At 38.1% G+C, this 25,280-nt stretch overlaps 1 protein-coding gene across 2 annotated transcripts; it reads right to left on the reverse strand.

Annotated features, from left to right (window-relative positions):
- Positions 1–14,942: 14,942 nt before the first annotated feature.
- On the reverse strand, positions 14,943–23,794 carry tmem168a (transmembrane protein 168a). Of its 2 annotated transcripts, none has more exons than XM_079868313.1 (5): positions 23,716–23,794; positions 21,830–22,989; positions 20,807–20,949; positions 17,943–18,208; positions 14,943–17,202 (listed from the first exon to the last, which is right to left on the reverse strand). In XM_079868313.1, the coding sequence occupies exons 2-5, from the start codon at positions 22,916–22,918 to the stop codon at positions 16,655–16,657; spliced, it is 2,046 nt and encodes a 681-aa protein (XP_079724439.1). In that variant the 5' UTR covers positions 22,919–22,989; positions 23,716–23,794; the 3' UTR covers positions 14,943–16,654. The 2 variants fall into 2 exon arrangements, with proteins under 2 accessions (XP_079724439.1, XP_079724438.1); XM_079868312.1 differs by having other exon boundaries at positions 14,949–17,202; positions 21,830–22,961; positions 23,716–23,776.
- Positions 23,795–25,280: the final 1,486 nt, after the last annotated feature.

Raw genomic sequence — 25,280 nt, forward strand, 5'->3', positions numbered from 1 at the left:
AAAAGAAAAAAAACTTTTGATCTCTGACTAAAATTGTTCTGACAAACAAGTAGCCACGCCCCCAAAATTACCATGAATACCATGATATGTAAATATGTGCTGTGCGCTTTCATCTCAATAACAAAATAAACATACAACAAAAATGAGAGTGGTGAGAAAATAGGAGTTAAGAAAGCATCTGATCATAGCGTTGTGGATTTGCACAAGCTCTGCAATTCACCACCATCATGTCGACAGATGAGGTGATTAAAAATAACACTGTTATGATAGTTTAATTATTAAGTATATTTGAAAGTATAGACTATATAGATATAGCTATGTGAGACTATAGTTTGAATTAATCCTTTTTTGTTTGCATGACACATTGACATTACAGTACAGAAATGATATTTCACCATTATCCTAAACATTGTATAAGCATTCATTTCGTGTGTCATAAAAATCAGTCTACAGGATTTCATAGACAAGTTGGGGAAGGTCTCTCTTTTTAAGTTTCTTTACAAGCTGTTCACACAATGGGAATAAAAAAGTGATTATTACATGAATATTCCTACATATAGCCCCTTTAAATTAACCTTAAAGAACTTTTAAGTAGGTATACACATGAAAAACATCTGGCATTTGCCTTTATTCAAACTGTTATCAACATTACATCTGTGTATCAATGCAGAAACCTGTTCATTTCATCATCAATACCATCTCATCTCATAAACACAGCAGTCAGCGTATTAAAATTGAGTTTCATTCTCATCCATCGAAGTGAGCGAAACCCATCGATCGCCTTTGCTTGCAGTTCTCCACGAGTCTCCATTTGCGACGTGATCGCGTGTACACCGGTGACCCCGTGTGTATGCGGGGCCCGTCAACACACGCACACTTAACCTTGGAGCTCACGCTCGATCAGTTAATGAATAATTTCAGCACGACGGACGATCCCCGGCATGGAGAACACAAGCTGGAGATAACAATCTTGGTTAAAGGTCACTCAGCAAATTGATGAAGTCATCTTAACTAGTTTTGCGGTATCTCACAGGGGGTTTGGCCCTCAGCCAGAACATCACTGGGCCAGCATCTGCTCCATAGGACCACCGCGCGCCGCAACACTATTATATACGGAGCGGTTATAATGGGATGGCTGAGTGGTTCCAATGAGAGTGGGAACAGACGATTGGCCGTCGCAGGAAATGTTTCAGGCCGCAGAGCCGCACTCACTTAGCTGTATCACAAAGCACTCTGAAAGCGGCTGCGCTCGGTGTAATTGACTCAATGAGTCCATCGAGCTGTGGTATCGGGACGAGAGAGGGGTTGAAGTGGGGGGAGAGGGTGGTTATTTAGAAATGACACCCAATGGAGCCATTTGGGTGCTGCTGTAAAACCGCAGTGAAGGTCAAGAGCGCTGCCGCTCCAGAGATACCCGTGTCATGCTTCAGGGTCATAACTGAGTGCTCGATACACCAAAAACTGTTTCTAACAAGAAATGGACTGCATTAGTCATTTTTATTTTTGTAGTTTACTTTAGTTGCATAAAATTCTTGCACAGAGAAGATGTCCAGACTCACATTGGCAATAATGATCAGATGGAAGGTAAAACTACATTAATGCAATATTGACTTTGCTCAAGACTATTTTATTAAAGTGTCCCTATGCTTTTTCGAATATTAGGCTACCTGTCATAATAGCTGTTTGTGAGTTTTAAAGATACAGCTACAGCTGATTGGATATTTTATATTTTATACATGCATGCAAATCATGGATTCAACACTGGATTCAGTGTATCATGCAGCACTAAGATTTGTCACATATTCTAACAAATATTTTTCTTTTTAAGGCCATACTGTGTAAACTGCCTCCTTTCTTATGTTCTCTTCTGACTCCTAAAGTCACTACCAGGAAATGTAATCTTCAATCACATGGGCAAATCATGTATGATATCCCACGAACGTGAACTGTTTTTGGTGAACTTTAAAGTTTTTGCACCTTTTTCCTGGTATAAATTGCAGAATCAGCGAAAATTTGACTTACCGACAATGACACAGTTTAAAATTAGGAAAAAGGACTATTTGAGTACTAAATGCACATGTGCTGTTACTGAGCGCTGCTGGTGATTATGTTGAGATGATGTTAAATTGCCAACTGTCTTTTTCTGTCAAATGTCTGTAAATATATATATTTTATATGGAACTACTATTCTGCTGTCTTGGCCAGGACTCCCTTGAAAAAGAGATTCTGAATCTCAATGGGATTATTTCCTGGTAAAATAAAGGTAAATAAAATAAATAATAAAATGCACAATAAAAATAAAATAAAATGAAATCTTTTTGTATCCAGAAATTTCACTCACTTCCTGTTACATACCTAAGAACTATGAGAGAATTATATTATATTATTATAATTATATTTATATTATGAGAAAATTAAAGTGTTTTTTTTTTTTACCTTTGATGCATGTAAATCGATTGTAGACCTTCCAATCAAAATTAGAACCTTTAAATTGACATAATAGGGCACTTTAATCAATAGCAAAATCACCATTTTTACTCTTTAAACTATAAGTTCATTTAAAGGGCCCCTAGCTATTATGGATTTGGAAAATGACCTTTCATGTAGTGTGTAATATAGCTCTAAGTGAATGAAAACATCCTGCAAAGTTTTAAACCTGAAAGTCCACCGTATATAAAGTTATTGTCTTTCAAAAGTAAGAGTCGACTCTCGTTTTTCAAACGAGTCATAAGCCGTTTCGTTGTGACGTCATTAGCATAGCATATTGCGCGCGCAGACACCAGGGAAAGCTTGAACGCCCTCAAACCTGCAGCTGATTCCTGTGGATACTGGATAGCATCATGTCGAGAAGAAGCTGTGCTCTACAATGTGAAGGTAAAGCCAGTTTTTTTTCACTGCCCAAGGATGAGCATGTGAAGAATCAGTGGTTAAAATTCATCTTTACCCTTATACCACAGCAGTGTAATCCTAAACTTTTGCTGTGTTCCCTTTATTTTACTGACAGACGACTGCTTCTCAAATCTCAGAGTTCAATCCAGGATTCGCAAACCGCTTGCTCTTGAAAGATGGTGTTCAAAATACTTAGTTTTGAGTTTTATAATGTGTAGGTCTCCTGCTTCTGGCTAACTCACATTATTCCTTTCTTACTGAAATACTTCAGTTGTGGGCCACTATTACCTAAAACTGTGTATATTAATGCAGATCGTCTGTCGTTCTCACTACTTTGAGTAAAGATTAAGGATGGAGCAAGATTTGTTTTACCCACGTTCATGTTACATCAGTCATTCACGTTAGAGCTCGGCTAATGTATGCACTGTTATTGATACAGTTTCCACATGTTCACCGCAATAAATTAGAAAAAATACTTGGTAAATAAATAAGTAGGCCTATAAGTAAAATAATCGGTTTGTTGATGGACATGCACTTGTAAATGCTGATGGTGAGGAATTACAGTTGCAACATCTCATAATGTACCTCAAACTGAGTAGTGTATCACTAATGAAACAATGAGTCCTGCTCGAGTCGTCCTTGCGATGGAGGTTCGGGTTGAATGAATTCTTCAAATGTTTCATCATCGGACTCGTGCTCGGATTGATATGGTAAAATCAACGTCATTGTTCCTTACTGTGTTTAGTTTACGGTGTAGGAAGCCTCAGGACATGCAGAGCTGATCTTGTTGTTATGGCAATGGACGTTTTTGTTTTCGACACATGTGCTGTACGCGGTAAACCAATCACAACAGACAGCTGTCTGGCCAATCAGAGCAGAGTAGCTCGCGGAAAGAAGGGATTTAGAGAGATTGATTCATCTGACGAGTCGTTTGAGAATCATTGAAGATGCGGTGACGTGCAAATGTATATTATGAGAAACATTTTTAAAAAATTGTCATTTGATGCATGTAAACCTGTCGTAGGAGTCTCCAAAACAACATTATGAAACTTTAAAATAGTATAATAGGGGCACTTTAAATGCTACTCACATAACTGCTTACTACAAGCTAGAAATGTAGTCCTGCACAGAGGCAAATCTAATTGGGCCCTCTGATTTCTGCATGTATAGGGCACAACACCATCCAATGCCATGTCACAGAAATATTAAACAGTATAAGCCTCCTATTTTGTTCAACACAATTTAGTTTATGTGGCATTAAAGAGATGCTGTGAAAAGAGCTTCAAGTATGAGAGCATCTCAGTCAAGTTGCCTGGCAGCAGTGGGAAAAGCTCATTAGGTTTAGCGGCACATAACACCAACAGCTGGTATGTGCTAGTAGCTTTTTTAATTAAAGTAATTTAGTTTTTCCCACAAAGTCCAAATGTGTGCTTCAGCTCCGTCTTTCTGCTTTATAAATGCAGAGTCAGAGCTCAAGACACTTTATCCCTTGATGGCTGAATCAAATCCTGGCACTTGAAAAATCACAAAAAAAAGCCCTCTCCTTAACTTTACGTGATTGGAGCAGATTTATGCCATTTAGCAGGTGAATGAGTTTTAGACGAGTTTGCTGAGAACTCACGAGGGTCAATCAGTCTCTGATATGCTAAGGACTCCTCCAATCACATGAACAGGGCTGCAGAAAATCGCTACAGCTGATTGGATCATACAATTGGAATCATGAATTATGACAGTCACAATTCCCAAATGTGACAATGATCCTCATTTTGGGGGGGGGGGGGGGGGGGGGGGGGAGAGATAGTCGCCCACGTCAATATAAATGGGAAAGAGTGGGTAGTGTAAATGTTAAATATTTGGCATCATATACGGCCACCCACTGAAATGAAGCAAAAAACTTGGGGTGCTCATATTTTACCAAAGTTTGCAGTATTAATTGAATCGGATGTTCCAGGATCAACAAGAATGTTGCATTCAAGCATTTTAATCAACCAATCCCATTTGAGGGATAGATTTACAGTTAATGTCGCGTTTAGACTTAACAACAAGGGTTAAGTGCTTCTACACCATTCGTATTCACCTATCACCTATACCTCTGATTTTAGGGATGTTACAGGTAGGGTTAGGTTTAGGGGTAGTATAGGGTTAGAATGAATCACAAACAAATGACTTTTATGAACCGGTTCTTTTTAGTGAATAAAATACAGCATGTGTGGTACAAATTACTTTTATGAACTGCTTCTTTTTAGCAAATCAAAACCATACAGCACAACCACTGACTTACTATTCATGATCAAGTGACTCTTACAGTATGGACCAATTCTTGTTAGTCAATCAAAACCATGCAGCACAATCAGAGAAGTATGATTCACGAACAAATGACTTTTACAAACCAGTTATTTTTAGTGAATCATACAGCGCAACCAGTGTTGTACAATTGCTTCCAAAATCGCATACTGTATAGTAGGCCAATAGTACTGTACAATAGTACTGTATTGTAACCAAAACATTTCTATATGTGCCCCTGGACCACAAAACCAGTCATAAGTCACACGGGTATATTTGTGGCAATAGCCAACTAAACATTGTATGGGTCAAAATTATCGATTTTTCTTTTATGCCAAAAATCATTAGGATATTAAGTAAAGATCATGATCCATGAAGATATTTTGTAAATTTCCTACCTTGAATATATCAAAAATGTATTTTTGTGAGTGAATGCAGCACAATCGTGAACAGAAATGGACAACTTTAAAGGCGATTTTTTTTTTGCACCCTCAGATTCCAGATTTTCAGATAGTTGTATCTCGTCCAAATATTGTCCTATCTTAACAAACCATACATCAATGGAAAGCTTATTTATTCATTATTATTCATTTATTCATATTTTATTTATTCAATAAAAAAAAAACAAAAAAAAACATAAGACTGGTTTTGTGGTCCAGGGTCACATATAGTATGAATGTGTGTAGTAAGAATGATATTTGGATGTACCACATCCGCCATGTTGTCACTGACATGTTAAATTAATCAGAATAATCAAATTGAATCGGAATGTAAAATGTATCAAGGAGCGTGTATTAATACCCTGCCCTGGTGCTTAGTCTATTCTCATCTTACAGTGGTGAACTAGTAGTGGTTCTGACCAAAATTATGAGGCGAATAGATGCCAGCGGGGGAGGAGGGTTGAACTGAACTTGGATTTGGGCTAAGCAATTGAATCAAGTGTGACAGCCGAAAAAACAGATATTAAGGCCTTTCACTCGTATTCAAATGTCATATTGCTCTCACTGCAAAGAGCAGTCAGGATCTCTTCTATGCGATGAAGTACTTTATCTGTTAACAGCCGCAAATAAACCATCACGTCGCGGGATGGAAAGCATGAAAGTGTTCATTATTCCTCCAATAAATGAAGAGAGGGCTTCACAGCGCTGTGACATATCTGGCAGTGTTACAACGCTGTTGATTAGAGTGAAAAGCCTTGGATGTGGAATTCGTGTGTGCGTTTAATTTATCACGACAGAGCAACTATAAATTTTGCGCTTTTAACGGGGAGAAATGCACCAATGCAGTCTATTCAGAGAGCCGTCCATCATGCTGTCGTGAACCTCTATTAGGGGGAGTGCAATGTTTCTGAACATATAAATCAATTCTGTAATATCACCCCAGCATGCAGGACGACCACGGCTTCGGGCCTTTTCTCAGCCCTGTGTACAAGTGTGGGATCCCGGTCGGACGGCTCATTTTCGAGTCCCACCAAAGGAGAGATGAAAAGCAATTTCAACTAGGGCATAAATATCATTACCAGGTCAGACAGAAAGTAACTATGTGGGATTGGCTTGGACCATAAACGTAACTTACACAATATAACGTTTTGTACACTTGCTAGCCGTGCTGAAATTGGTGAGATGCTTGGCTTGCAGGTCTAGGTGACTGTGTCTTACTAAATCTTTTGAGGGCCAAATGGCAAGGACGGGAACTTTCAGTGGTAAGTGTTCCTACTGTACACTGCTTTTATTGATAAGAAGAGATATTAGTGCCATTTCAAAACTCTGTGAGCTGCCTCTCTGTCTCCTGCTTACATAGACAACTTTACAACTAAAACATTGAATGTTATTTAATAATACTAATAATTTAAATATCGGAGTCTGCGTCAGCACGTGTTGCTAATCAAATGGAATGCTAAATAAGCATAAATAGTACAATACAAAATGTTGGGTGAAATAATAAATTGGTTTTCAGTATTAAATGAAATATGTTTTCTCACTGGGTTATGGAACAGAGCTTTGGAAGTCACGTGGAAATATTATTGTATCAAATAACAAATAATATGAAGACAATCAAAATCAGAAAACAAATAAAAATGTTGGGGTTTTGGTTCAGTGAGTTTTTTTTTTTTTTTTTAAGAAATCAATACTTTTGTAAAAGTGAAAGTAAAGACTTATATTGTTGCATTGTTTATCAAACAATGCTGAAAAATATTAATCACAATGATTTTCAACTGATAATAAGAATTCAGCTTAGCGTCACATAAATAAATTACATTTTTAAAATATATTGAAATAGTTTTTTTTTTCATTTTTAATAATATTTCACAATAGTCTTTTTACTGTATATTTAATCAGATTAATGCAGCCTTGTTGATCATAAGAGACTTATTTCAAAATCCAGACGGAACCCAAACTAGTGTATTTTAGAGAAATGTAGAACAAGCAGTTTTCAAGCAAAAAATAAATAAATAAATAATTAAAAGAAGAAGAAGAAGAAGAAGAAGAAAATAACATTGTTTAAAATTAAGAAAGAGACTTTCTGGTTGTCAAATGGTTGGTTAAAAGTAGCCTATCTATTAAATATTAATAGTAAATTAGATGTATCCAAATACTCTTCTGGGCAAGTAAAACCTCAGACATACTGTATGTTTCCTGCTAGCCTGATGCCTCACATTCATAATAAACAGTGTGTTCTTGTGAAGCTTATCTCAGTTTTTTTTTTAAGCTAATGACAAAACAAATCTGTTTTAAGCACCCTCAACCATTTAATGGTAGATTTCATTAAATTAATAACTAAACACCAACATTCATAAGGGTAATGTTCATTTTAGTAAAACGTGAATTAAAATGAAAGGATTGTTTATCTAAAGGTGTCTGGGAAATGTTAATGCAGATAACGGCTTGTCCAGAAAGCAGCGAACAGTCACTCTAAATGTAATTACAGCATTTACTGCTTTCTCATCCGTGTAAGGGACAGGTCTTATTAGAGCACTCAGGTTAAGTTACTGAGCCGATGAATTGTCTGTAATGCTGTGAAACATGTGCCCGTGACACTAATAACACGAGGAAACAAGCGAATATTAAACTTGTTGGGATTGGTATGTAGAGCCTACACCTTTGCTAACAGTGTTTGCTAACACTTGCATTGTAACGCATGTTACGTAATCATATTCCTGTTTAAGTAACTAGTAAAGTAATGCATTACTTTCATATTGTTACTTTTTTTAGTTACTTTTACAAATAGTTACTTTTTCAAATAAGTAACGCAGGTTATTTCATTTTACCATTTATTGACTAACTCTTCTCCTGCCCCCATGTTGAGAGAAATCGTAAGTGCAAAAGTCATTGTGTGCACTTGGTGAACATGATGGTTATTTTAGAGAAATGTATTTATTAAGATTAACCCCTGGAGATCAGAGGTGGACAAAGTACATAACATCCTTACTTGAGTTAAAGTACAGATACTACTGGTCAAATATTACTCCGTTACAAGTAAAAGTTGTAAAGACCAATTTTTACTTAAGTAAAAGCACAGAAGTACTTGTTTTTAAAAGTACTTAAGTATCAAAAGTAAATGTCAATGCATTGTTTTATTATTGTTGCATTGTTGTGTGTAATACTTACAGTACCTTATGCCTCTGAATATGCCTGCCTACCCTCATATCATATGTTCCCTCAAATAGTGCCCTATTTAAAGTTTTTTGGCTTTTAGTATGAATATGTTAACCTTACTGTTATCTATAAGCTAGTGTGCTCCAAAACAATGACAAAATTTGCATTTAGAAGACCAAACCCAACGTTGAAAATAAAAATCAGGTTGATGTCAGAATCCAATGTTGGACAGACGTTGTATTGTGGTTGAAAACGAAAATCGGGTTGACGTCAGAAACCAACATCAGTCGGTTTCTGACGTCAGTCCGACTTTCATTTCCAACCAAAATCATCCCCTGACTGACATTATTACTTTCTACTCGAGGACCTTGACAGAATTGTAGTGGAGTAAAAAGTATGATATTTGTCTTTCAAATGTAGTGAAGTTAAAGTAAAAAGTTTCCAGAAAAAATAATACTCAAGTAAAGTACAGATACTCAAAAAGTGTACTTAAGTACAGTACTCAAGTAAATGTACTTTGTTACTGTCCACCTCTGCTGGAGATGAACCGTCTCGTTTTCGAGGGGGTCCCATCACTCATCTCACTTGCAGAAAAAACACATTCAGTATCCCTCAAAATAAATAAAAACAGTGAAATGCAAACTCAAATTATGCAAACCTGCAATAATTAAATGTTAAATTACACAAATACACTTTATGCATTTAATCTCACTTTATTAACCAATGTCTTTGCTGCTGACCTTCGATGATCAATTCAGCCGTAGGCTACTAATAATAAGCAAAAATGACTAGATAAACATCACATTTGTGTTTCTTTCTCTCTTTTTATTGCTGAAGTAAGAGTGTTGAACAGGGGGGCAGGGTTTCATATTATTTTGAAGCTTCCCCGGGCGCCACCATTGATTAGCGGACCCCCACCTGCTGTTAGCATTCCATTGACTCCCATTCATTTTGGCGTCACTTTGACAGCGAATAACTTTACATCTGAGGCGTTTAAAGACTCCATTTGTCCATTATTTATTTATAAAGAAACACGAAAATGTATAAAAGGCTCCATTACCTTGTAGCTTCCGTTATGGCCCCGTAGAAGCCGTTTTTGTAAAAATAGGTTAACGATTGCGTCATAACCACACGACTCTCTGTCGCACAGTAGAGAGATTACCGTATGGACAGGAGGAGAAGCTCGCGCGCAATCGGGGGGACGTGGAGGCAAAATGACAAAATAATTAATCAGAATACCTACTAAAAGTTGCTCCTGCTCCTAGCTCATGAACACCTCCTACTCACGCTCTCCGTCTCTGCAAGTTTCGGAAGGGAATGATTCAGATTTCTCTTGGCACAGCTACTAGAAGACAAACGGGTTGCTCACGTCACATCTACGTCGTCAAGCTCAGTTTGAGTCTGCGCAGTACGCTCGACCCCCAGGAAGTGAGAGCTTCTAATTGACTTCACTTGTCTCCGTTGAATCCAATGGGGTCGCTGTGTCCAGTTTATATACTGTCTATGGTGTTGAACTTCCTTCTCCAGCGTCCTATTCGTCCAGAATGGCAGCTCAGTTGAATGGTTTGTTTGAGCAGCACCCTCTACTGTACAGGAGTGAATTGGCATTTCCTTCAGCCTGAGTTTATTCATTTCACTTTTGGTGTGAAAGGGCTATTACATTTACATAAATAGAACATTTCTGTTGATGCTAAAAAATAAATTAAAAAAACAAGCAAGCCCAGCTCAGGTAAGAAATAGTAATGCAAAAGTAACACTGCATTGTTTTCCATAAAAAGTAACACAATTAGTAACGTTTTAGGGACAGTATTGTTACACAATACTAACTGGGTGTAAGGGTGGATTTCCTGCAGTGGTTCAAGCTGCAAGACTGCCGAATGACTAAAGAAATGTTATTAGCAAGATGGTAGAAAACTGCACATTTCTTGTCTGTTCCACCCACTGCCACTTATACCAACGACGGAAATAAGCGCAGTTAGCTTAATATGTGGGAGAGCGTTGCTATAGAGAGTGACGATATTGTATTGCAATATGTAGCACTTCAAAGTCAATACCAAATCAAAACTAGTTAGCACATTAGTTGTAATTGAAAAGGTTTAATGACAAAATATGGTTACACTTAAAATAGTTACAAAATAGATGTATGAGATGATGATAACTTATATTATTAATTGTACCAGCATATATGAAAGAGAGAGAGAGAGAGAGAGAGAGAGAGAGAGAGAGAGAGAGAGAGAGTTTAACCCAACTGTGAGACGTTTAAACTGACCAATCAGATAATTCGAACTTCCCCCACCGTACTAAAGGTGTGACAATTAATTGACCCCCAAAATACAAACATTTTGACTGACAGGCCTAGATCACTATCAGCCCATCTGTGCCTTTAGGAACTCCAAATGGTCCTTGTGGTAGAAAGAGGGGGTAGAAAAACAGTCAAGCAAATGTCTTTGTAGTTTGTTCATTTCAAATATGGGTTACGGGTTCAATTCTACATGGGTTACATTAAAGTAACTTTTCGCAACATTGTTTACAGGGACCTAGCAGCATTGTTTATTTATGAACCGTTTTTCCTTTTTGAGTTCATCTTTTGGTCATTTTTCAGCATTTTTTTATAGACCTACTAGGTCTTAAACAAACATATCTGTACGCTCTGAACATCTAATCATTTTGTGGACAAGGAAGTCAGGATTGATTATTCGCTTCTGTTACAGTTGAATACACACCTTGAAGGGGCATTTGATGAGAATTTCGCAGAGTTCACTCCCAATATTAAATCACGTCTGTAGCTTGAGGCTGTCCTGGACAAGACAGTACATTAATGAATGTGAAAGAAAAATAGCTTGCATCAGATGGTATTCTGCACTCAGTCAGTTTCTGATTTGTTAAAGTATTAAACTTTAGCACGAAAACTCATCTTTGCACTGTTTGAATAACACCTCAAATTGTGAAGTGGTAGAGCTTAATAACAGCCTGCCAATCATGCATAACACGTCGGTTAGATTTCCACAGACAACCATCACTTATATTTTTTCCTTCTTCATTCTTCTATTCAATCTGTAAATATCTGTGAAAAACGGAGAAGACAAATTTCAAAGTGCAGTATCCAATTCTCAATTTAACGGAATGAATAGGCATGTTGAAATGCTGCAAAACAATTTAAATGAAATTATTGATTCGTGACTGTTCTGTGCAGGCAACTCTCCGACCGTATTTCCAAGGCCACAAAAACACTGGAGGAAACTGTATTTCACTGCTTTACAGATATGTAACTGATCTTCACTAGTCTTAAAACCATGAAAGGGATGTTATTTTCACCTGAATCTAGAGCTGAGCTTCATTCAGTGATAAAGAATTTACTTTTGACTCATTTAATGATATGAAATAAGATTTGTCTTCTAAATTCATATAGCCGCTTAATCTAAATGGAGATGGGCTATTTAACTAAAGCTCATAAAAAACTAGATTTTAACACTATCAAAAAGAGAGGGAGTTTTTTTTTTTTTTAGCAACCAAGGCTTTTATGTTTCCTCTTATGGCCACACGAGACTCAAAGTGCATGTGAATTAATCTCTGTCGATTTCACTTTATAAAGCAGAGACAGTGCGAACTCTCCATCTGTCTTGTGCGGACAATTTAGATACCCAGAGACATAAAGTTCATGGTTAAATAATTATTGCATTTGCAATAATGCATCTAGCTTAGATTTACACTAATTTCTGGGTAAATCATTTATACAACCTTGCTGAAATTCATTCTGCTCGTGTTTCATGAATAAATCCCAATATGTGATTAGAGCGGAACTGAATTTATAAATCAGTGTTTCAAGGTTTAAATATGCTAAGTATCTAAGTGCATGCTACAGATAGACCTTTGCATTCAAGTCTACTGTGTGTCTATTTTTATTTATTTTTTATTTTTTGGTGTCCTTAAGTGCAGTTATATCAGGGGTACTACAATATAAACATTTAATTAGCCATTTGGTACACTGTTTTTTACTCTGAAGCAACAGTGCATTTAAAGTATACATGCTAGGATGAACATTTTTAGAAAGATTTTATTTCTCTCAAGACAATATGCTTATAACAAGATAAAACAGATCCATAGAAAATACGTTTGCTAGTCAAGGAACTTAGTAGGCCTATATACTACAGTACAATATAGTAACTTATAGTCTATTTTGTAATGGACTATTTTTCTTATTCTTAGCTTTAAAGTAATACAAGTAATTATTTTAAACCATAAAATTATAATTTAGTAGCTGTATAATAACCGGAATAATGTACTCAGCTGGTCATTTTTTGCAAAATAACCCTCTCTAGTGTAATACAAAATGTTTGTTGTATTTGAATATACCGGGTTTGACCCATTTTGCCTTCAGAACGGCCTTAATTCTTTGTGGCATAGATTGAACAAGGAGTTGGAAACATTCCTCATTTCAAATTTTGGTCCATATTGACATGATAGCTTCACGCAGTAGCTGCAGATTTGTCGGCTGCACGTCCATGATGTGAATCTCCCGATCCACCACATCCCAAAGCTGCTTTATTGGAATGAGATCTACTGACTGTGGAGGCCATTTGAGTTTAGTGAACTCATTTAAACAAAGCTATATTGGTTCTAGGAGCTCAAAGTGTACCAAGAAAATTTCCCCCACCCCATTAAACCACCACTAACAGACTGAATATTTGATGGATCCATACTTTAGCGTTGCTTATGCCAAATTCTGACCCTACTATCTGAATGTTGCAGCAGAAATCAAGACTCACCAGACCAGGCAACAACTTCAGTTTCCTGTTCTTAGACAGGAGTGGTACCATGTCTACATGCCTAAATTCACTGAGTCTCTGCCATATGATTGGCTGATTAGATGTTTGCGTTAACGAGCAATGAGTACATAATAAAGTGGCCGGTGAATGTTTGTATTATCCTAAAAAGTTTTGAACAGTTTTGGACCACTGCAAAGTAGTTTTTCTTAATATGCTGCCACTTTCCCCTCTAAATGGTAACAAAATGGCTACCGTTATGTAATAACATCAACTGAATAGTTGCCAGTGATTAAGGTAGTTATTAACCCTTCCCAATATGGGGACCAATTCTGCTTTACAGCCTGCTATTAATATCATTTTGTGTGGGAAAGCTTGCACTTCTAGTGTCCAGGTCAGTAATCATTAAGCTCACTAGCAGTAGATTCAGGACTGGCACCTTCCTGCATCTCAGAGAGGATGAACTATTCTGAAGGGAACAGTGTGTATTAGTGTGTATGTATATGTAGTTTCACAATCACACACACTGACACACACTAAATTCAGGCACAGTCACTGTCAGCTGCCTCTAAATTAGGCTATTCCGTTCCACTGCCCAATTGCCCAACAGCTAAGAAAAAATGAGAAAGAGAAAGAGGAGTTTCTTGGTAAAAACATGCATTAAAATGAAACAGTCGTGGTATAAGCTTAGATAAAAGGCATAAAAATCTTTCTTAGCAGGGTTGATGGTTTATGCTATTTAAATTATGACTGGTCCACTTTACAAATTACTTTGACCAAGAACTGTCAGAAGCCATCTTTGTTGGCTACAAAGAAAACAATTAAAAATTGTTAGAAACGTACTACTGATTGTATCACAGATATTAGGATACTAAGAACCAGTATACTTTAGACAAAATATTTTGAATGACACAAACCTCCTATGCTTTGGCAACTCCAGTGACTAATTCTTCCTCTAAGTGTTCGTTTCTGCAGTCTGGTATTATGCAAACACAAATTTATCATGTCTAAAGTCCACACCACAGAAGATATATCAAGATTATAAGATGTACGTGATTGCCTTTTAACTTCAATGAAAACATGCCATCAGGTGATTCAGAAAGGAGTGATGTCTCCCTCATTTGATGCCTCAAACTCCTGTTGGCATTTAATTAAATGACTATATTCAATCCAAAGCATCTGTGGGGAGAGTCTATTTTAAACACAGTCCACTGGGTGAGTTTCTGTCTCTCTGCCTGGCTTCGCTCATGACAGGTGAGCTAATTACCCTTCACGGGGTTATTTGGCCACATCAACGTTTTTAATTCAAGCTATTCAGCTGCAGCTGTTCAGATAAATAATTTGAAATCACAATTGAAATCAGTCCATATCAATGAGCTTTGAGACCATACATGCAAGAGGGAATCGCAATGCTGATAAATGCCATACTTTATTCTTACTTATTCTCCTTTGACAGCTATATAAAAATTGGCCAAAAGTTTTATTCTTACAAAATAAAAATTTTCATAAGCAACATATAAATAAAAAATGTTGTATTTTATTACATTATAGTATGTTTTTACCAATGACTTGTCTCTGGTAAGGCCCTGAGGCTGTGCATGTTCTTATGGATAGCTTTCTCAGGTATTATAGACGTGCTTGGTCAAAAGAGGTCGTTTTAAAAAATGCATTGAATCTTCACTAATTAATTGTTTGTTGTATGCACAGCTTATTTGAATTTTCAAACACCTTAACTGTGCATTTCCATGCTATGATTTTGACCCAATCATGCAGTTCCATTATATGACTCTTGACATCTGCTTACTCACAACTGATGTATCTGGATCTGAAAAGACATACGAGGTCCCGATGAGTGTGCTTGTGTTTGCTTCTGACTCAGTAACCCTCAATAGATGAAGCAGAGCACTGCTAATTCAGTTTAGAGGATGAAGCTATAGCCTTAATCTAATCATTGCATAAAACATTTCTGCCGAATTTACATGAATCACTGACCTCAGCAAAGATGCTACACTTTGCCGCTCTGCTAACAACAATCTTTATGTCAACAAGTAGCAGGAACTGGATTTTAGAGGGTTTGTAATAACAATGGCATGAAAGTTCCCCATACCTTTAAGAGACAAGCAGGAAATGTTTTTCCCCTCACTTTGAAAGAACAGCCTCAAGGTAGCCATAGTTCATCCACCTCCTGTGCTGAACTAATAAATGCATGAAAGTGACTCTATGAAATTGCCAAACTCCTGGACAGTGAACTGACCAGGAAGCCGATTAAGACACACCAAGTGCTGGTTGTATTAACAGAACAATTTATGCTAGCTAATCATCACTAAACAGAGGTATATCGCACATGCTTGAACACCTACTTACCAAGCTGCTTATTTTAAACAGTCTTTATTAAAGGATGCTGGTCTGTTGATAAAGAATTAATAAAGGTCAACTCTTGAAAACAAAAACCCCACTGAAAATACAAAATACATTATGGCATGATATGGTTTAAACATTGGCTGTTGAAGAGGTCTTGAGGAATAACTAAACCAGACCTACTTTTCTTCTTGGCAAAAACAAAATAAGTAAAAACCTTCTAAAAGAACAATTGAGATTTCTTGTTTAACTTTGCCTGAGACTGAATTCACTGCAATACACGTATTTTACCCACATCCATAGAAAATCCACTTAAAGCCTAATAAATTAACACAAGGCACTTGGCACTGACAGTCTCAATATTGTGAAAGAGCACAGATTCATATGATACAAGACAGTGGCTATATTGTGTGTATATAGGGAACAGATAATCAGAAGAAGTCATCATTTGACAATGGTGTTCAATCCTGTTCCTAAATTTCGACCTTCCTGCAAGGGTTAGTCCTGACTTAAATCAAAAATTCCTGAACCTTCTAATCAAAGTATTAGGGTTCAATTGAAAATTAGTGTGACTGAACTCAAGAGGAAGGTAGATCTCTAGGAACAGGACTGAATGTGAATTCAACAGTGAATGATGCTTCCCATCGATAACTGATTATCAAAGTAAAAGGCAACGGAGCACTCGATAAATGATATCCCAAAAATTGCATAGAAAACATATATGGTGATGTATATACATCATGTAGAACAAAAGCAATTGGTCCCCTATGATCGGACTAGTTTGATCCCCTGCCCCGTGTCCAGTATGCTGGGAGGGAACCAAGAGAGTTTCAGTCTCCTGACGCAGCGCAAACACACACTACACAGCCACAGGAGGTTGAGTCCGCAGCACCAGTTGGCGACAGCCACCAGTGGGTACGTGGTCTTGGGGAAGTGTGTTTTCCAGTGCTTGGCCACATCGCTCCCGGTGGGCAGGTGGAGGGAGTAGTCACTCCAGGGTTTGGACACGCCATATATTGCGGAGATGACCCGACCCCTCTCTGACCACTGCACGCCACTGTCAGGATCGCAGTTATATTTCACCCACTCAGAGGTGAAGTCTCCCAGACGGGGGGCTTCTTGGGCTTCGGCATCCTGGACAGGGCTCATCTTGGCTCCCTGTACCGCAACATACATCCCTTCCACCTTCTGCACCGCCTTCACCCACGGCGCAGAATTCTCAGTGTCCAGGACCAGGATGAGGCGGGAGGAGAGGCCACTGTTCCTTTCTCTCCACATATCAAGGATCTGCTGCAGACGCAAGTTATCACCACCTGCAGGCAAGAAAGGTTGTCAATCAGTCGCAAGAAGGTCTCAAGTCTTTTCCTGTGCAGAATAATCTGGACCAAACCTTTTGCTATTTAAAGGTCTGCCAACTCAAGACAAGTTCAAACAACACAAATATCCCAAAAAGTTAAATTAAACCAGTTTGCATTCACTAAAGATATTTTCATTCACAAATACATAAAGTGTTGACACAGACGTGACAGGCTGTTGCTGCAAGGGAAACGGAGAGATGGTGCAAGCAACACAGTAAAGGTATAAAAAGATAGCTTGCAATGCTGTGGGGAAGACTGTGAATAACACTCGGCAACTACCTCGTTCAGAAACCGAATGAGGATTCCTGGCTGCCTGATCAAACATTATGACAGAGGCTGTGACATCCCATATCGCTCCTGAGGATTAATACCTCACCGAGTTACAGGACGCACACACAGGCAGGAAGATAAAGCATGGTGGAGTTCAGAGAGAGCTTTCAGAGCGATAAATTGCTAAATTCTAGTTAAAATAAAAGCATTCGTTTCTTGATCTCTTTTACACAGACCTGAAACAGCAATACTGATTTTAGCATTCGAAAAAACCTATGATATAAATAACTCCCGATTGGTGCATGATATACAGAAATGAATTTAGTTTGGGTCTTCGTCAATACTTCGACATGCTACAATTCATAACCTCAACTCTCAGTTAATTTAGATAAATTCCACCCTATCAATTGCTATCCAGCTCTTACCTGCTAAAGTCCAGTCTCCGCTGGGAAGCGTGTGGCCGCTGTAGTATAGGATGTAAGTGTCGTGCCGCGGGCCTTCGGCGGTGCAGAGCTCCAGAAAGGAGCGCAGTTTGGCCTGCAGGGTGTCCAGGCTTAGACTGGTGGAGTAATCACATCCGAAGGTCTGGATGAGGTGATGGGAGAAGAGTCGCTGCACAGCATTCAGAGTAGCTGTGGAGTGCAATTCCTGGCCTTGCCCTGGAGGCAACAGCAATGGCTGGCCATCCGCACTGCAAAGAAGTCGAGAAAAAAAAGAAAAAGAAAAAAAGAGGATAAAGCGATGGGTGAAATGTGGAAGAAAGGCTGATGCTTGGCTGATTGCTAACTGGGTCAACTTGACCTTCTGAGTGTACACTAACTCAGGTACAAAAAACGAAGAGGGATAAGCACAATGGAGAGTAAATGCAAAAAATCCTTGAAAATAAGCAGTGCAAAATGTAAGATGGAGAAAAGGATTCAAAGAAAAGGAGAAAGGCCTTAGTAAGGATGACATTAATCTGCTCGAAAATGCAAGTAGATCAACATCACCTTGCAGCGTCAACTCCTTCTGCCTTTCTAAAAGAGCACAAGACTTCCTGCAGTAAATATCACCCAGAACAGCACTCGCTAATAACAAATCGACAATTAACAATTAAAACCATTATAACCCCCTGTAGCCTTGCTTCACAAAGATTGTGATTATAAAACCAAGACCAGGCATTTGCGGTGGCAGTGTTTCCCAGTATTTCCCATAGGTAGACATCCTTGCTGAAGACTGAAATGGCAAGCCTAAGGGACAGTGACCCATGAAAACTACCTAGGCACGTGCTGAGCTATTCAAGTGGAAATGACCGCTTCTCTGAGCTTGCTTGTCAGGACTCTATCCTTCTATCTCTCAATCACTTAGCTTTCATGCTTGCGTTTTCTTCTTTACTACTTTAGATCTTGTTTTTTTTTCCCACTCAACCCATCCCTGGCTCAGTGCCCCACATTCCTAAACACAACAACAATTTAAGCACCAAAAATAATATCATGACTAAAGGCAAAAATTTTGCGGAAATATCTTTCCACTTGAATTCCACACCAAGTTTATTAGCCACAAGGCTTTTATCAGAACAGACAAACAAGATTTTCATTAAAAAAGGACTAATGAATTGTTCGTGGTTTTTATAAACTATTAAAATGCTTTCTGGATGAACTATCTGAATATTTGGATGATGGCCAGAGCTCATTCCCTTTAAATGTGAGAAGAAACGGAACCACGGCATCTGTTACGAATGAAAACAAGCCCGTCGACCTGAGAATTTCTCTCTCATCCCTCCCTCCCCTCTCATCTTCCCAAGAGGCCCTCGTCATTGTAAAAACATGATCTGTACCCATCAGATGGAAGATTACACCTAGCTACATTCCCCTCATGTGCCTGCTCCACGCATAGCCTTTTCACCAAGAGTGCTGGAATACTGAGCGTGAAGAGGCTGTGGAGCTGCATCCTAATCGACATCATAATCAGCGACCTGACTGACGGCCTGCCCCGGACCCCACCCTCGCTCTCTTTCAGTATGCATGGCACAGGCTTCTCCCAGAGGAACCAGCAACAGACCAGGTTTATTAAAGGCTATGACTTTATTTAATGCCAGCATGTGTTTATAGTGATCCAATCCAGGGTGGTTTCTACACCCCCTCTATTTTTTCTGGACACTTGACTGTTTAAGATGCACGTTCAAGATGATAAAGAGTAGGGCAGCAGACTATTTCCCTTGATGTTGTAATTATAAATATTTATCATCTTTCTGATTCATCTACACATCCAAAGCTGTTTTTGTAATGACTTTATCATCATTGTTGTGACATTGATCATGACCAAAAACTCAGTAGCGTACGACCGGCCTGATTCAAATATCAAAGACTATTCGGTATTCAGCAACTTTACCAAACCTAGAGAACAGAACTGTGCTGGTTAGCCAATCATAATATAGGTAATTTATATATACTATAAAAGTCATAAATGTACAGTAGCAAAAACTGTATAATTTTAAGGGTCAGAGAAAGGATGAAAAAAGTTCATGTAAAACTGTTTTAGTGCAAGAAACATTGACAAATATCAGGACAAAAAATAGGTGGGTACAGACATAGATATGTATAGGTAGATTCCACATTATGTCGTCGTGCCCGCCATCTTGCAATCTTGTATCTTTAACTCAATATTACATGTTTTTACTATGGTACTTTTAATGTTTTTACTTTTACTATGGTAACTTTTTAATGTCGTGTCGTCAGCTAACGCCTTCATCTTCTTGCATTGTGTTTAGCAAGTCTATTTCATATATAGATAATTCATAGATGCGTCTAATTACGGTGTCAGATGCTCAGTCAACTTGCTCTCGAATGTTCACAAACCGCTCCAATATGGCGGACGGCTTATGTACAGTATAGCGGCCCATTGAAAGGGCCACTAATGAGGCATCTATATCTATGGGTACATGTGGATTAAAACAAACAGAAGAAACAATACATAATTAATTAATGTATGTAATTAATCCACAAGCATAAATAATAGCACTTCTCTGAATTGCTGCTAATATTGTTCCTGTATGATATACTACACATATTTCTCACTTGTATGTCACTTTGCATAAAAGATTCTGTTAAATGAATAAATGCAAATGCTTGTGAATTGATTCTAAGAAATATGACTCCTCAGAAAACCAGATCTTCAGGTATTAATGTCTGTTATATAAACCACCAATAAGCACCAATAAGGTTATGGATCTCGGTCAATGCAACATGACACACCAACATGCAAGTTAGAATATGCCTTTGTATGCCATATATCCATTGAATGATTTTACCTGCTGTAGTAAGTGGGAATTACCACCGCATACCCAACGCAGGTTCCTCCCAAGCAGCTGCCCAGTTCATGGAAGAGTCCATGAGTCAGAGACTCCAGTGGCAGTACCACTAAAAACACACTCATGAAGAGTCCAGAAGTGACCTGTGGAGATGAACACTCAGTGATCAACAATTATGAAGTGAATTCAAAGAGAAGGACAGTTGTACATGCAAACAAACACAGTCTAACTTCAGTCTAAAGCCCCTTGCACACTGAGTCTGAAATTCACATCCAAAATTTTCGCACGTTAAAAAATAAATACAACCTCACGTTATGTCAATCACGCTTGCACACTGCCTCCAAAACTTTCGTCCGTCATAAAAAAAGGTTTGATTTTCATCGTTTTTCGCATCCGTAGCAAGCATTTTGAATGGTGTTTTGACAATTCAGAGCCGCCGAATCAGGAATATGAAAAAAAAACGCATGTGAAAATGTAGGACTCAGTGTGCAAGGACCTTAAGTCTTCAGTGAGTATGCTAGTATTCAGTTCCAGACACAGACATTGTTCTCAGACCTGTTCATTTGAATTAAGTGTACTAAGTGTAATGATCTGACTCACCAGCATATTGCTTTTGTTGGTAAAAGAAATGAAACACTGCATTTGCTTCACATGCCGGATAACATTAGCAAAATTGTAAGTGCTTCTAATGACTCATTGCAGAATTCATATCTTAACGTTAAACCTCAAATGGATTACTGTAACGTTTAGATTAGGACTGATAGCTGGTTTATTGAAATGTCCCCATTTAACATTACTTATGAGACATTTTTCTAAATATCTTCTTTTGTGTTCCACAGGAACAATATGAGGGTGAGTGAACTATGCCATCATTTTCATTTTGGGATGAAAGAGTTTTTTAGTAATAGTATCATAATGCAGCATGATTCATCAGATTTGGATGTTAATGTCAAGTATAAACAGAATTCTTGATATCTAGATAGATTAGATTGATTCTAAAAAGCATTAATCAACATGCTTTACCTGCCATGAAACAGCCCCTAGTATGACAGTGGACATCAGGCAGAAGAGCACCAGCCGTTCGGAGATGAGGCAGAAATGACGCATGCCCCTGGAGGCCATGATCCTGTCCAAATTGAGCGTTTGTGAGCGCTGGGTCGCCCACATCTTCTGACACTCGGTCAGCTTGGTGTGGAAGCACCAAAGTGTGACAAGGAACACCATGTGGCACAGGATCCACAAGAGGCCAAAGACGCAGAATCCAGGGATGACCAGGTACCAGGCTTTCATGTTACCCAGCTTCAGGGCACAGAGCACAAAGAACGCCAGCTCAACGAATGCCAGAGGAAACAGAGAAAATATCCTCCACAGGCGGCCAGCTGAGAGAAACTGCTTCCAGCGTTCTGTCGCCGACAAGCCGCTGAAGTAGACGTCTAGAAGGGGCTCGCATATAAGCCGTCCCAGGTAGCAGCTGAGCACGTAGGGATTTGTTTGGATATCCAAGGACTGGAAGAAGGTAACGGCGGTGATTACAGCAAAGCAGGCAAGATTGGGGAGAGCCAAGGGCGACTTCATGCGAAGGTCCACAATAAGGGCCATTAAAGCAAAAGTCAGAGCAATCATGGCTAGTGATTTGTGGAAAACCAAGCTGATGCTTGCTACACCAAATCCCAGGAGCTCTAGGAGCTCAGGTGAGGTCAGAACGACTGGTTTATACTTAGCACTACCGCACAGACGCTCTGTTAGGGCCCAGAGCGACCGAACAGCTACGCTAGAGAGCAACAGGTAGTTTGTGACCTGTTCCTTTATGTCGTTCTCCAGAGAGGGGAAGTTCAGAAAGCACAGGAGACCCTGCAAGAAGCCGAACCACAGGTGGAAGAGACATAAACTGGCCGACTCCATTGAAAAGTAGTAGTAGAGGATACAAGCTATGGCTGAAACGAACAAACCCAGGATGAAAATGACCAGAATCATGGATTCTGAGGTCTGCTCCCATCGTACGTACATCCCCAAGCACACAGCGACCAGCAGGTTGAAGCTGGAGAGATACCCCAGACAGCGGAGAGAGGACCACATGTCCACACCCTTGTCCGATTCCTCTTGGCCTGACATTTTTGAGTATGATCGCAGAGGATTAGGCCTCACTCCTCTAACACTAGGAGAGATAATGTTGAGGCATTCCACTGAAATCAATAATGGGTTACTAGTTACTAAAGTCAGTGATGCAATTCTAAAATAATCAAAAACACATCCATATAATCGACATACATCGATCATGCATGTCATCTCAAAATTACATTATCATCTTAAAAAGGCATACTGATAAATGATGAAAAAAGGAGTATTCTCATTTTGAATCTGTAATCAAACAATGGCATGGTATATATATTTATCTCAAGTCCAATTTCAGAAATACAGAATATAGCTATTATACTGTATTTAACTGTATGTAAACAGAATATACAGTTACTTTAAATCCTTAACCAGAGACATATTCACTGTGAATGGAGTAAAAAGGTGTGACAACTAGCCCCGTTTCATCTTAATACTTGTATACATAGGCTACACAAAGAGAGATGTGGGTATAAGAGAACAGATGTTTTGCACACATGATGGTCATTCGATTTGCTGACAACGATGTACGTATACAAAACAGACATAAGATGACAGATCCCGTTTAATGTATTACGAGTGCCAAGGTTCAAGATTAATAGATGTCAGATGTGAAACTGCCACATAATCAGCCTAGACCAGACCAGAACAGACACTCTCAACTTTAACACTGTAAATACTTTGAAAGCATTAAAATACCGCGATTACATTTTAAACAAATTAGTATTTACGACTGGCTTTTGTAATTCGGTTAATTGTTGTTCGAAAGTAAACCATATAAGCAGAATTATTCTTACATTTCTTTATAGCAAAGAGTTTTTAGTTTCCCGATAGCCATGTTGCTTCCGGACTCCAAACTACGGCGGCTCAGAAGGGTCAAAGGCAAAGTGTAAAATCTGCCTAGAAATTCTTTTCTCCACATCCATGATCGATTTTCAGGTGGTGGTGACACATGCTGTTAATGTGTAGTCGGTTTGTTTATCGGAGATATACATATGACGAAACATTTAAAAGGCTTTCTGTTTATAATAAAGAAAAAAATATCCTGTGCTATGATGTGTTGCTTATTTACTTTTTCCATGTGCCAAAAATTAAGCTATACACACCTACAGTCAATTTACTAAGAAAATATAATTGTATCTGTGGGCTGAGTGTACCTGTGAAGAAAACAGAAAGTCATGCAGATTCCTTTTTTTTTTTTTTTTTTTTTTTTTTGTAGTAGAAAACATTTGTTTGTTTTGTAGAAAACATAATTCTAGATTTTCATGACGGGCAAGCTATAAGCTTTTCTACTGCTGTGGATAATAATGCTTAATCATTTCTCATTTGCATGGCTGAAAATAAAATACTTAAAATCAACAAATAAAGCTTCTATAATAGAAAGCAGAAAACTCTTAGTGGTTTAAAGACATGCTGGCGAACAGCAGTGAAGTCAGAGTGAAGAAGCTTGCTCCCTTAACTGTCTACTGTACATCAAGGAGGCATAATACCAGGAGAAAGTTATTCCCATTCATGTCAATAGCAGGTGCTCACTAAAATTTTACCTTAAGGACAAAATTGTCCCCATTGAAACCCATTAAAACGACAATTTTTAATCCCATGGCCATTTGACAATAAAATGATGCAGTCTTTGTTAATAAGCTTTCATTCTGATTCATTCAAATTTTTAACTACCAGATGGTGCAATTTTCTCAGGTTTGACCTATAAAGAAAAAGAAGAAGAAAAAAAACTCGCTTTATTCCTGTTTTCTGCTTCTGCATATTATAGAGCTAATTGGTTAAATTACGCAGTTATAATTGTGTGAGTGAGTTGGTAGCCTATGTCAGAGTGTGATTTGTAGCCTATGTGTGTAAAAAAAATTGTGTGTGTGTGTGTAGTATTTGAAAGAGAACAACTCTACTGTAGCCTATACTGCAAATCACAAATCCAACCAGATTAGCTAATTTGGAACACAACTTGTTTAGATTTATGACTTTAATTTTCTAGCAGTTTTTGAGTTGAACATGTTTTATTAAATAAATATTTTTTTATAAAGTAATGTTTATAAATTATTTTTATAAACTTAAACCTCTATAACTTTTTCCACTTTTGATTTAAAAAAATATGCCACCGTAAAAATCCCACTTTACGAAGGAGATATTACTGGCAATATTTTATCAAGTCCTGTTTCAAATATTTCCTGTTTATTTGCTGTATAGAATCAAAATTAACTATGCCTGATTCGCGAATGAATAAACTCTTTTGAGTCGGTTCTCAATTGAAACGTCAAATGGATTTGCAAAACAGAAGCGGTTTATCAATTTGTGAAACACTAGATTTATCGTAAACAGAATAATTTACACAAACAACGGTGGATGAATT

This window comes from Squalius cephalus (genome assembly GCF_949319135.1).
Source record: "Squalius cephalus genome assembly, chromosome: 4".
NCBI lineage: Eukaryota > Metazoa > Chordata > Actinopteri > Cypriniformes > Leuciscidae > Squalius > Squalius cephalus.

Bases quoted from the DNA above. Each gene is read 5' to 3' on its own strand.
- tmem168a (XM_079868312.1), bottom strand. From the start codon at position 23,756: ATGGCTATCGGGAAACTAAAAACTCTTTGCTATAAAGAAAT. The intron at 22,962-23,715 runs GTAAGAATAATT...TATCTCTCCTAG, and splicing joins ACTCTTTGCTATAAAGAAAT to TGTTAGAGGAGTGAGGCCTA. The intron at 20,950-21,829 runs GTAAAGCATGTT...TCATCTCCACAG, and splicing joins TAGGGGCTGTTTCATGGCAG to GTCACTTCTGGACTCTTCAT.